At 39.9% G+C, this 13,218-nt stretch overlaps 1 protein-coding gene across 1 annotated transcript in view; it reads right to left on the bottom strand.

The window, feature by feature from the left end:
* Positions 1-9,758: 9,758 nt before the first annotated feature.
* The window catches only part of Ctsc (cathepsin C), a 34,263-nt gene continuing 30,803 nt past the window's right edge, over positions 9,759-13,218 (bottom strand). The window contains exons 6-7 of the mRNA XM_027407591.2: positions 12,276-12,407; positions 9,759-10,512 (exon numbers count right to left, since the gene is read on the bottom strand). Of these exons, the coding sequence (XP_027263392.1) occupies positions 10,010-10,512; positions 12,276-12,407 (635 nt within the window). The 3' untranslated portion in view covers positions 9,759-10,009. The remainder of the gene's footprint in view (positions 10,513-12,275; positions 12,408-13,218) is intronic.

Raw genomic sequence — 13,218 nt, forward strand, 5'->3', positions numbered from 1 at the left:
CAAAATACCCATCCAACGAAGACAAAAATTGGCACCTAGATCTATAATCACCACAAACTCAGATGCCTAGATGCCAGCATCAGAACACAACAACAACAGGATATTACCCCAAGAGTTCAGCTATCTTGCTACAAGGAGCCCTGAATATTCCAACACAACTGAAGACTGAGAAAAAAACTTTAAAACCAGATTTATGAAGATAATAGATGTCCTTAAGGAATAAATGAATAAATCCCTCAAAGAAATTTAGGTCAGGACAAAAAATTGAAGGAAATGAGTAAATCCCTTAAAGAAAGCCAATAAAACCAAGAAAAAAAATGAGCAGTTAAAGGAAAAAAAGTGTTCAAGTTCTGAAAATGGAAATAGAAGCAATAAAGAAAACACAAACGGGGAATTCTGGGAATAGAAAATCTAGGTAAATGAACAGGAACTAAAGATGCAAGCATCACTAACAGAATACAAGAGACATAAGAGAGATTCTCAGGCGTTGAAGATACAATAGAAGAAACAGGTATACCAGTCAAAGAAAATGTTAAATCTAAAAAGTCCCTATCACAAAACATCCAGGATATCTGGGACACTAAGAAAAGACTAAGCCTAAGAATAATAGGAATAGAAGAAGGGGAATAATCAAAGGCACAAAAAACATTCTCAATAAAATCATCAAAGAAAATTTTTATGATCTAACGAAGGAGATGCCTATAAAGATACAAGAAGTATACAGAGCACAAAATAGATTAGACCAGAAAAGAGAGTCCACTTACCACATAATATTCAAACACTAAACATATAAAACAAAGAAAGACTATTAAAAGCTGCAAGGGGAAAAGGCCAAGTAAATATAAAGGCAGACCTATTAGAATTAACATGACTTTTCAATGGAAAATGTAAAAGCCAGAAGGGCCTGAACAGATATTCTGCAGATTCTAAGAGACCACAGATTCTAGCCTAGACTACTATATCAAGCAAAACTTTCAACTACCTTAGATGGAGAAAACAAGTTATCCCATGATAAAGCCAAATTTAAACATTATCTATCTAAAAATGAAGCCCTACAGAAGATACTAGAAAGAAAACTCCAACCCAAGGAGGTTAACAATGTGGATAAAAATACAGGAAATAAATAATCTCATACCAGCAAAACCAAAAGAAGGGAAGCGCGCGCGCGCGCGCGCACACACACACACACACACACACACACACACACACACACACACAAACACACAACACTGTCACCATCACCAACAATGACAAGAGGAATTATTGTTATTGGCCTTCTGTATCTCTCAATATGTAAAAGATAAATAAATGACCCAGAGACTGATATTTGGGTTCAAACTTCAAGCTAAATATCAGAAAAGCACATCAGTTTCTTACCTCTACCTCAGGCTGAATGGGCTGATCCTGTCTCCATGAACTCTCACTAAGCCTCAGACTATAATCTCCCCTCAGTGTGGCTGGAGAATGAAGCCTTCTACTGACTACTTGCTCCTGTCTGGAGGTATCACCATTCATGATTGCAAACTATCCTATAGATATATAGTAATAAAAACTGCATGGTATTCATATAAAAACAGACAGCTTAATCAGTAGAATTGAATCAAAGACTCAAACATAAATCCACACATCTATAGAAATCTGATATTTTTTATTAAGAAGCCAAAAATACATACAGGAAAATGAAAGCAATCTTCAACAAATGGTGGTCATCAAACTGGATGTCTGCATGTAGAATTCAAATACATCTGTATTTATTTTTCTGCACAAAGCTCAAGTCTAAGTGATCAAAGACCTCAACATAAAACCAGATAGAATAAATCTAATAATAGAAGAGAAAGTGGAGGATATCCTTGAATGCACTGGCAATGGAGACAATTTCCTAAACAGAACACTGATCATGCAGGCACACAGATTTACAATTAATAAATGGGACCTCATAAAACTGAAAAGTTTCTTTGAAAGGCAGGGAACACTGTGCATAGGACAATATGGTTGCTTATTAAATGGCAAAATGCTTTACCCACTCTACACCCGATAGAGAGTTAATATCCAAAATATGTAAAGTACTCAAGAAACTTGACATCAAGAAACCAAAAAGTCCTATTAAAAATTGGGATACAGACCTAAACAGCAAATTCTCATTATAGGAATCTGAAATGGCTGAGAAACACATAAAGAAATGTTTAACATCCTTAGCCATCAAAGAAATAAAAATTAAAACTACACTGACATTCCATCTTACACCAGTCTGAATGGCTAAGATCAGTAACACAGCTCATGCTGGCAAGGATGTGGAGCAAGGGGAACATTCTTCCATTGCTGCTGGTGGGAGTGCAAACTTGTACATCCACTATGGAAATCAATATTGCAGTTCCTCAGAAAATTAGGACTTCAAGATCCATTTCTATCTCTCTTGGACATATACTCAAAAGATTCTCCATCCTACCACAAGGACACTGGCTCAACTATGTTCATTGCAATGTTCATAATAGGCAGAAACTGGAAACCTAGATGTCCCTCAACCAAAGAATAGACAAAGAAAATGTGGTATGTTTACATATGGACTATTACTCAACTATTAGAAAAAAATGGCATCATGAAATTTGCATTCTGAGGAAGGCAACTCAGACCCAGAAATACAAACATGATATGTTCTCACTTATAAGTGATTAGTAGCTGTAAGTAAAGGATAATATTGCTACAATCAACAGATCCAGAGAAGTTATGTAAACAGAAGAGTGTAGGGGAAGCTGTAGCCACGCCTTCTTAGGGGCTGGCTACAGGAGTACCTGGGCAGGCTTGTGAGGTCGTGGTGAGAGTGAGTAGGGGGTCTGCGTTTCGGTTTCGGTTTCTCTCTTTGCTTCTTGCTGTACAGACTACCACCGGCTGGCTGGTTCGCTCTGTAAGTAAGGCTTTTCCCTATTAAATACCCTTATATTTCTACCTGACTCCGTATTGGTAATTTCCTACTATAGAAGAGGTCTAGGGGGGATGCGTGGATTTCCTTAGATAGGGGAAATAGAATAGATTTTGTGGGTATATTGGGGGTAGGTGGGGATTGGAAGAGTCATGGGAGATGTCATTCTGTAAATATGTCTCTCTTATTGGTTGATGACTAAAACACTGTTAGCCAAAGAGAAGCAAGATTGATGGGACTAGGAGAGAAGGAGGATTCTGGGAAATGTAGTAGGGGGTTGCCATGTGATCCCAGGAAGAGAGGACACATGAGTCTGGCATTCTCAGTAAGATAAGACCTTGTAAAAATACATATATTAATAGTTATGGGTTAATACTTAATACTAGTCAATAAGAAACCCTAGACAATGGCCAACAGCATTGTAACAAATAGAGTCTCTGTGTGTTATTTGGGGGCCTAAGTGGCAAAGCGACCAGGCTGATGGGAAGAGTTATTGTAACTGAAGAGGAAGAATCAGCTGGAGGATGGAGGGGCAGAGGGAGAGAATACTGAAATAGGTGAGCATTTAGGGTGCTATATGGAAACCTAGTGCAGTGGAAACTTCCTGGAACCCATAAGGTTGACCCTAGGAAGGACTCCTAGTAATGAATAATATGAAGCCTGAACCAGCCATCTTCTGTAACCAGACAAGGCTCCAAGTGGTGGTATTGGGACACCAACCTAGCCATAAAATATATGACCCTCAACTTGCCCTGCCTTCAAGATGTGCTGGGGCAATGGTAGCTGAGAGCCTGTAAAGAGCCCAACAAAGTACTGGTCTAAGCTGAGGCCCATACCATGAGAGAGCCCATGCTCAACATTGTCAGGATGGCCAGAATCAGGAAGCTGGATGGCTCAGAGACTTAGGGTAGAAACAAGCATGACTGATAAAATAAAGTGAATGAAGTGATTCCTAATGATATTTTCAAAGGATCAGTTCCTATCCCAACTGTCATCAGAGAGGCTTCTGTCAGCAGTTGATAGGGGCAGATGCAGAGACTCACACCAAAACATTAGGTGGAGCTTGGGGAACTCAGAAGAGAGGAGGAAAGATTGTAGGAGCCAGAGTGGTTGAGGGCACCAGGAGAATATGGTACACAGCATCAACTAAGCAGGGACCATGGGGCCTCAGGGAGACTGAAGTGACAACCACAGATCCTGCATGGGTCTGCATCCATCCCTCTACATACTTTCTTCCTCTCTCTCTCTCTCTCTCTCTCTCTCTCTCTCTCTCTCTCTCTCGTTCTCTCCTCCTCCTCCTCCTCCTCCTCCTCTCCTCACTCCTCCCAGAGGTTTCTTTGTATTGCTTTGAAGGCTGCCCTGGAACTCTCTCTGGAAACCAGGGTGGCCTTGAACTCAGAGAGATCCTCCTGCCTCTGCCCCCCCACCCCCAAGTCCTGGAATTAAAGGCATGTTCCACCAATGCCCGGCAAATGCTGTCTTTCTTTTCTTTCTTTCCTTTTTCTTTTTGATTAGCTTTTATGTTTTTTTGTATTTTAATTAGAAAGAAGTTTTTTATGTTAATCACAGGTCCCTCTCCCTCCCCTCCTCCCCTGCCCCCCCAACAAGTAATATCCTACCTATCCCATACCCTATCTGCTCCCCAGGGAGGGTGAGGCCTTCTGTAGGGGGTCTTCAAAGTCTGTCATATCCTTTGGGATAGAGTCTAGGCCAACCCCCTTGTGTCTAGGCTCAGGGAGTATTTTCCATGTGGGATGGGCTCCCAGAGACCATTCCTATGCTAGGGATAAGTACTGATCCACTACAAGGGGCCCCATAGATTTCCAAGGTCTCCTCACTGTCACCCACATTCTAGGGGTCTGGATCAGTCCCATACAGGTTTCCCAGCTATCAGTCTGGGGACCAAGAGCTCTCCCTTGTTCATGTCAGCTGTTTCTGTGGATTGCATCATTCTGGTATGGACCCCTATGCTCATCCGTCCTCATCCTCTGCAACTGGATTTCAGTTCAGTTTACGGTTTAGCTGTTGGTATGTCTGCTTCTACTTCCACTGGCTGTTGGATGAAGGCTATATGATGGCATATGAATTAGTCACCAATCTCATTATCAGAAGAGGGCATTTAAGGTAGCCTCTCCTGTTGCTTAGATTGTTAGTTGGTGTCATCTTTGTAGCTCTGCAGACATTTCCCTAGTGCCTGATTTCTCTGTAAACCTAAAATGTCTCCCTCTATTATGGTATCTCCATTCTTGTTATCTTCTATTCTTCCCCCAACTCAACCTTTCTGCTCCCTCATGTCCTCCTCCTCTCCTCTTCTCATTCTCCTAGATCCCTACCCCCTCCTCCCTTGCTCCCAATTTGCTTAGGAGATCTTGTCCCTTTCCCCTTCTCCAGGGGACCATGTATGTCACTCTTAGGGTCCTTCTTGTTTACTAGCTTCTCTGGCAGTGTGGATTGTAGGATGGTAATCCTTTACTCTGTCTAAAATCCACAAACGAGTGAGTTCATACCATGTTTGTCTTTTTGTGATTGGGTTACCTTTCTCAGAATGGTTTCTTCTAGTTCCATCCATTTTCCTGCAAACTTCAAGATTCCATTGTTTTTCTCCTGAGTAGTACTCCATTGTGTAAATGTACCATATTTTCTCTATCCATTCTACAGTTGAAGAGCATCTAGGTTGCTTCCAGGTTCTGGCTATTACAAATAGTACTGCTATGAACATCATTGAACAGATGTCCTTGTTGTATGAATGTGCTTCTTTTGGGTATATGCCTAAGAGTGGAATTGCTGGATCTTGTGGTAGACTGATTCCCATTTTCCTGAGGAATAGCCATACAGATTTCCAAAGTGGCTGTACGTGTTGGCACTCCCACCAGCAGTGGAGGAGTGTTCCCCTTTCTCCATATCCTCTCCACCATGTCATTGATTCATGCTGTGTTTCTTAAGCTAAGGGTTTTTCTTGGACTCCTAACAATGGTAGTATGTGTGTCTCTGATTCTTTTGTCTGCCTGTTGGACTTATTTCCCCCTACTGGGTTGCCTATCCAGTCTTAATATAAGGGAATATGCCTAGTCTTATTGTATCTTGCTATGCCAAGTTCAGTTGGTATCAGTGGGAGACCTGCTCATTTTTGTAGGAAAATGGAGGGGCAGTGGATCTGGGCAAGAGGGTGGATTAGGAGGAGGGAAGAAAGGGGAGGAAAATAAACAATAAGCAATTAAAATATTCCATAAACACTCCGACAATTCTTTTGTTTATAGAATAATTCTTAGTTGTTTTCCACAGCAAATTTTTTAAAAGTTCAGTTTGTACAAAGACAGCTTGACCAATAACTAATATTTATATAGTCCTTACCAAATGCCTAGAGTTGTTCTGGATATTCTGTGTATACTGAAGAGGGTATTTGGTCTTCAGAGTTCTGTCTGAAGCAGGTACCTATTTGTCTTGCAATCAAATCTGACTCAGTTCCTGAGTTCAGTGGTAAGAGGTCAGATATGGTTCCATGAGCAATTTGGATACCCAGAAAAACTGAATTATTTAAATCTACTTTATCTTCCCTACTTAAGTGAAATGGGCCTTAGGTGAAAGGTCAAGGATTAAAGTAGCAAAGTAGAAAGTCTAATTTTAATCAATTTGTTTGTTTATTGAGTTGTTTTTTGAGACAGGGTCTCACTATATAACCTTAGTTGACCTGGAACTCACTGTGAAGACAAGACTGGTCTCAGACTCACAGAATCAGCCTGGCTTTACCTCAGGAATGCTGGGAATAAGGGGATGTGCCACCACACAAGTCCAATTTAAAGCAAATAAAAACCTTTCCATGCTCTAGGATAAGACCTTAGGAGTAGAGAACTCACAGTAACAACCATCCCCATTCCTGCACCTGTCTCAGGGAAATGCACAGGAGTGGGTGTAAAGACTGAAGACCCAGAACACAAGAAGACATCCAGGAAAATCTGCCATAGAAATGCCACAGAAACAAGACTGCACAATGGCAATATCAGAAGACATGCCAAAGAGGAATCTGGGGCGGGGTGGGGGGGTGGGGGGATGGCAGTCTCACTCATAGGGTCCCACCTTTAGGCAAAGAACTACAGGCAACTAATGACTGCTAGGAGAATTAACCTCTCTCAGAGTTGAGACTTTAAATTGGTTATACAATACAATGGGGTTAATCCGAAAACCATATACTGAGAGACAACAAAAATTAACTCAACAGGTTGTATTTATCTATTTATGTATATATGTGTAACAGCAATGATCAAAGAAAATGGGGCTATCAATTTGAGAATGGGGAGCATGGGAAAAGGTGATAGGAAAGGACTGGGAAGGGGTGGAGGTAGTAAAAGGGGACAGTGGTCTGATCTTTCATAATTAAAAGTGTAATATTAATAATAAAAAGTAAAATAAAGAATTATACATTTAACAGATACAAAAGCTAATGTATAACTCAGGGTAAGGAAACTTCCTAGGATTTAGCAAATTATCAGCCAGAACCAGGAAGATTCTGGACACTATGGCTCCGGGCTATGCCAGAATTAGAAAGCCCAATTCATTTTTTCAACTTTGCCCCATGGACATGTTCTGTAGATTTTCTGGGCATGTTTTTGGGAAGGTTGACCAGAAAGCTCATACTGGTTTTTCCTAAGCTCAGTGTGTCTGTAGACTATGATGGTATGCCTTTTTGCTTTTTGGTGCTCTATAAACAAAGCATGGCATAGCAGTCTGGAAAGATGGTATGAGACTTAAGAGCCCACTTTATTGAGTTCCATCAACCACAGTGGAGAGAGATGCTATTGGCCTTATAGGAAAATCTGCTCCCCTCACCCCAGAGTAGACTAAGCTTCACTTACTTGTACAAGTATTTGAGCTCTTATTCTTGACTATTCCTCTGGCTGCCTGAAAAGTTAGGGTCTCTTCAAACCATTGTTCTCAACTCAGCATGATTGTAAGAACTGGTGCACATAGCCAGTAAAGTTCAAATCTATAATATACCTTTCAAAATTTCCTAAAGCATTTAATGAATGTCAGCGAATATACTTTAGACTTCACACAACTCTCAAAAAGGAGAAAGGCAAGACATTATATAAGAATAAAATTATATTCAATAACAGTCACAAAAACTGTATGTCTTGTTGGAGGCCTACAAAGTCTTAGTCACCCATGGCAGAATATCTGTTTCCTTATCAGCACAAATAAGTCAAAGACAAAGACCTTTGGCCAACTCTACATGGTTCAAGAAGCTGCACCTTAAACATGGTACAACTGGCCTTGGTAAAGAAAATCTATAGCTGTAGGACACAGAAGGCAGAGTGAAGAGGATTATATGTCAAAGGATGGGCTTAGATAAATAGCAAGGCCCTGTACCCAAACATCAAAGACCCAACAAACATGCAAAAACATTCAACATAAGTAACAAAAGATGAATCCACAGTGCATGTTTCTAAAGTGTTACTTTCCTTCAAGCGCAGAGAAAATTTCATTTTAGTCAACTGAAAAAAAAAGAAAAGAAAAGAATGATGTCTGGGAGACAAGAGGCAGGCAGGTCACTTGAGTTTAAGGCTAGCCTGGTCTATCTAGCAAATTCCATGCCAGCTAGGACTATATAGAGAGACCATATCTCAAAATAAATAATAGATGTAACATACAAGTCTTAAGACTTGGCATGCCAAGATAAGCTGAGTCTTGGCAGCTAACATGTCAGGTGATTGAACACTGGTGGTGCTCTGAGGTGCTCTGGGAAAACTGGAGTCAACAATCTGGGTTTGGTCATCACTCTATCACTTATTAGCTTCAAGACTCAGTATGAAGCCTCTTGCCCTTTGTCTAAATTACTGTCTTTATCTGTGTAAGGAGCTTAAGTGATATGACTGTTGTGGTCTTTCTGAGACTCAAAACACTTCTGGTTTGTGGCATTGCCTAATTTGCTTGTCACATTACTTTTAATGGATATCAACTGTTTACTTAGCATAGCAGTTTCACAGCATTTTGAAACATCCACAGAGGTCCCAAAGAGCTACTGAAATCTAACGAGTTCAGATTTCACTCATTAAGTTACTATTTACACCAGTAAAGGTCCACCAACATTTCCAAATGTAGAAGACACTCCGCAAGAAACAGTTTAAATACTCAGGCAGGTATTATCAAAACTCCTTTGCTTCCTGTATAGATTTTAGGGTTCACTAGGTATTGTCAGGAGATACTCCTTGTCATAAGTTTAAAAGTTTTTGTTTTGTTTTATTGTTACTTAAGTGTGTGTTCACTTGTGTGCAGAAGCATGAGCATGTATGGAAGCCAGAGGTGAGAGTCCAACCTTGTCTATAGCTTCTCAGGAACAATGTCTAACTTGCTTTTGACACACGTCACTCAGTGACTTGGAACTTGTCCATTTAACTACACTAGTTGACCAGTAGGCTCCAGGGATTGACCTGTCTCTTCCTCCCCAGTGCTGTGATTACAAGTGTGTCAGCATGTCTGGCTTGTTTTCTGACATGGATCCTGAAGACTGACCTCAGGTCCCATGTCTGCACAGCAAGCACTTTTGCAGCTGGCTTACCGTACCTGATCCCTAGTTTGTTTCCTACATGAAATATTTTCAATGGTTTTCCTCACTAAAGAAGTACTTCCTGGGACATAAATGCTTCTAAGGGAAGGAGTCAGTGACAACATTCTCTTAAACACACAGGAATTAAAAATTTAAGATCTTTTAAAAATATCAACTATCGTTGTCATGTTTTCATGTGAATTTGTAATTTAAAAACAAGCCTGCACTTTTACATAGATTTTTAAAAAATGAAACATCTGGTTGCATTGTAGATGACCAACAAAATTTATTATTTGACAACTTAACCATTGCTCATAAGTCTTCCTTAACCAAGTTCTTTAAAAAGTAGTTCAATGGTTGGTAGAGAGAATACAAAAACAAACAAAACAAAACAAAACAAAAAACAAAAGGGTGATTTTAAATTCAAAGGCAAAAAACTTCATGGAAACCTAGTGATATGCTTCTGGAATTGCTGTTACAGAAGTCTCAACCCTGTGACTAAATCACTCTGTGAATAAGGAAGACCCATATGGATTACTGGGAGCCATGCCCTATAGCTTAGGAATTGGTATGGCTGCCACTGCTATACTCTCAATTGCACACTCATCAGTTCCTCTGCGGATCCGGAAGTAGCCACTCTCTCCCCATTCAGTGCCCCAGCTGTTCTTCACAGTCCAGTAGTCTGTACCAGTGTCTGGATCTCTACCATAGCCCACAAGCAGAACAGCATGATTTGTCAGCTCAAAGGGGTTGAAAGGGTCCCTTAGCCCGGTGTGGTGGTAGATTCCACTGTGGTAGTGCAGGAAGTCATCCTGGACTTCAAAGGCAACTGCCATTGGCCCGTGTTGGACCAGCTCAAGCTTCATCAGGGCTTCATTGCAGCCACCATAGAAACCACCCACATAGTAGTACCCAGAAGTGTAGTAGCGGAGGCAGTTCTCCTTCGGTTTGCACGGAGCATCTGTGGCTGTGTAGGGGAAGCAGTTTTCTTCCACCACCCCAAAATCCTGGGCATACTTTCCTGCAATGAGGTATGGGAACCCACCATCACAACCTAAGGGTGAAAACACACAGGGTTTATTGCACTTTGGCTGACAGAAGGAAGGCATAACTTCTGCTATGTTTTTTCTTCTTTATTCCCTGGAAGTTTTTTTTTTTTTTTTTTTGGTTTTTCGAGACAGGGTTTCTTTGTGGCTTTGGAGGCTGTCCTGGAACTAGCTCTTGTAGACCAGGCTCGTCTCGAACTCACAGACATCCACCTGCCTCTGCCTCCCAAGTGCTGGAATTAAAGGCATGTGCCACCACCACCTGACCCCTGGAAGTTTTTTTTTTGTTTTGTTTTGTTTTTGTTTTTTTGAGTTTAACTATCATTTCAGTCTTCCTTCCTTGGCCATTCATCTAACAAATCCCCACCCCCACCCTTAACACCATCCCATATATCTTTTTTTTTTTTTTTTTTTTTTGGAGACAGGGTTTCTCTGTGTATCTTTGGAGCCTATCCTGGCACTCGGTCTGTAGACCAGGCTGGCCTCGAACTCACAGAGTTCGAACTGCTTTTGCCCCCCCCCCCAGTGCTGGGATTAAAGGCTTGCGCCACTAATGCCTGGCCCATATATCTTTACTAGGCATTTATTTAATATGTAGTAAAGAATATAGCTACTATAGCATAGTGGTTGACTGATGGAGGCTCTGAAACCAAAATAGGTTCAAATCCAAAAGTCTGTGAACTATTTAATATTTCTGCACCTCCACTTTTTATCTGTAAAATGTAGATGGTGACAGCACCACCCTCAAGGTTTATAGCAGTTATTTCACATAAAAACAATAACTTTATTAATAATTGTTATTGTTATACAACCACACACAGAAATACACACACATACTGACTTTCTCAATCAACTTTTGTTTCTGTTACTTAACTGTAAACTTCATGAGCATAAGGATAATTTTGATACCTTACACCATTCAGGGCCTAGACTTCACAATATGGTATATAGTATTTCAGAGAGAATGAATGACTCACTTACAGTCATTCACCAGCAGTTCCACTGGAGACCTAAAAACTTTCCAGTGGCCACATCTAGGCTGGCATCAGAGAACTTTAAAATAGCAGTATTTAAAATAGTACTTCCTTCTAAATCCTATCTGAATCTTCTGCTGTATAGCCTGTTCTGAAAGGCTAAGTACAGAATGCTAAATTCTCTTAAAACACAGTTACAAAAAGAAAAAAAGTTACTATGGTTTCAGTAGGAACTGGATGGTGGAAAGAGACCACCACTGGAACCCCAAGCTGCAATTCTTAAAAGCTGTATGATTTTCCAAAAGAACTTGCTCTGACTAATTTTCTGCTTTTAATAAGGTTAATGCCTGCTTTTTTTTCTTAGGATTTATTTAGTATGTATACATTCTGTCTGACTATATCCCTACAGGCCAGAAGAGGGCACAAGATCTCATTACAGGTGGGTGTGAGCCACCCTGTGGCCACTGGGAATTGAACACAGGACCTCTGGAAAAGCAGCCAGTGCTCTTAACCTATGAGCCATCTCTCCAGCCCCATATTTTGCTTTTTATAGTTTTGTACACTGTTAGGTGATATTGTAAGAGGCAGTACTCACTTGATATATTGATATCTTACTATAGGATAAAGTAGATTCCATGATATACTTTCCACTGATAATTAATGGAACCAGATTCGCACCAGGGTTTTCTGACTACAGACAGAAACTTTTCTGTTATGCCACCCTTTACTTTTGCCAATAATAGTTACTGACATGCAGTCAAATAGTGCATAGCATAGCTCTGAAATATTGCATTTACCTTGGGCATACATGCTACAAGATACAACCTCCTGAGGACTCAGGATTGGGGTCTGAGAATTGTTGGTTAATATGCGGATTCTTGCTTCTAGCATACCCATAGAGGCAAATGAATAGCAGCTCCCACAAGATTCTGTAGATGAAGAAAAAAATATATAAATACGGTGTTATTTATTTATAATATCACAAAGAAACATGAAAACCTGAGTGGATGAGATACCTTAATATAGGATTTATAATAAAGGAGTTTTTTTATATATATATATAAATCAGTACAATATAGAAGACTCAATTCCCAAGCACTGAACCTGAGATACTTCTTGACAGTGAAGATTGGATTTGTGTCTATAATAGTTTAGACTGAGAGAAATATTGTGGGAAACATGTGAACTAAACTTAAAAGAAAATCTCTAATACAGTAGAAACTTAGAGCTCACACAAAATTCATGTTGAAATTCCAGGAGTTGGAGGGACTCCTCATGAGTGGGATTAGTGTCCTGTAAAAGATACTTTATCACTTATTGGACAGGGCCAAATGAATTTATTACAGGCATCTGTTATGAAGACAGTTGCCATCAGAAAAGGAGAAAAGCTGTATTATGAGATATGTGTATGAACAATGCTATTTTTCTGTGTTTCTTCAAATTGCATGGGTTAAAAAAAAAAACACATATAGCAATATACTACAAAACTGCACTTCCCTTTGTTATAATCTTTAAACAAATGAATATAGCTTTATATTTCTGTTGTCACACAGCCTATCTCATCTCTGCCATTGCTACAAAGATTACATGGAAATAGGCAAATCCAAGGTAAAACCAGTTCTACACAAGATGTATATCACTCAATTTATTATATTAGTTTCATTAAGCTATTAAAGTGCTAAGCATTCCACTATGAATCTAAAGATTTATGAAGTCAATTTAACTAATTTTCCATATAGA

The sequence above is a fragment of the Cricetulus griseus genome, chromosome 3, assembly GCF_003668045.3.
Source record: "Cricetulus griseus strain 17A/GY chromosome 3, alternate assembly CriGri-PICRH-1.0, whole genome shotgun sequence".
Classification (NCBI taxonomy): Eukaryota; Metazoa; Chordata; class Mammalia; order Rodentia; family Cricetidae; genus Cricetulus; species Cricetulus griseus.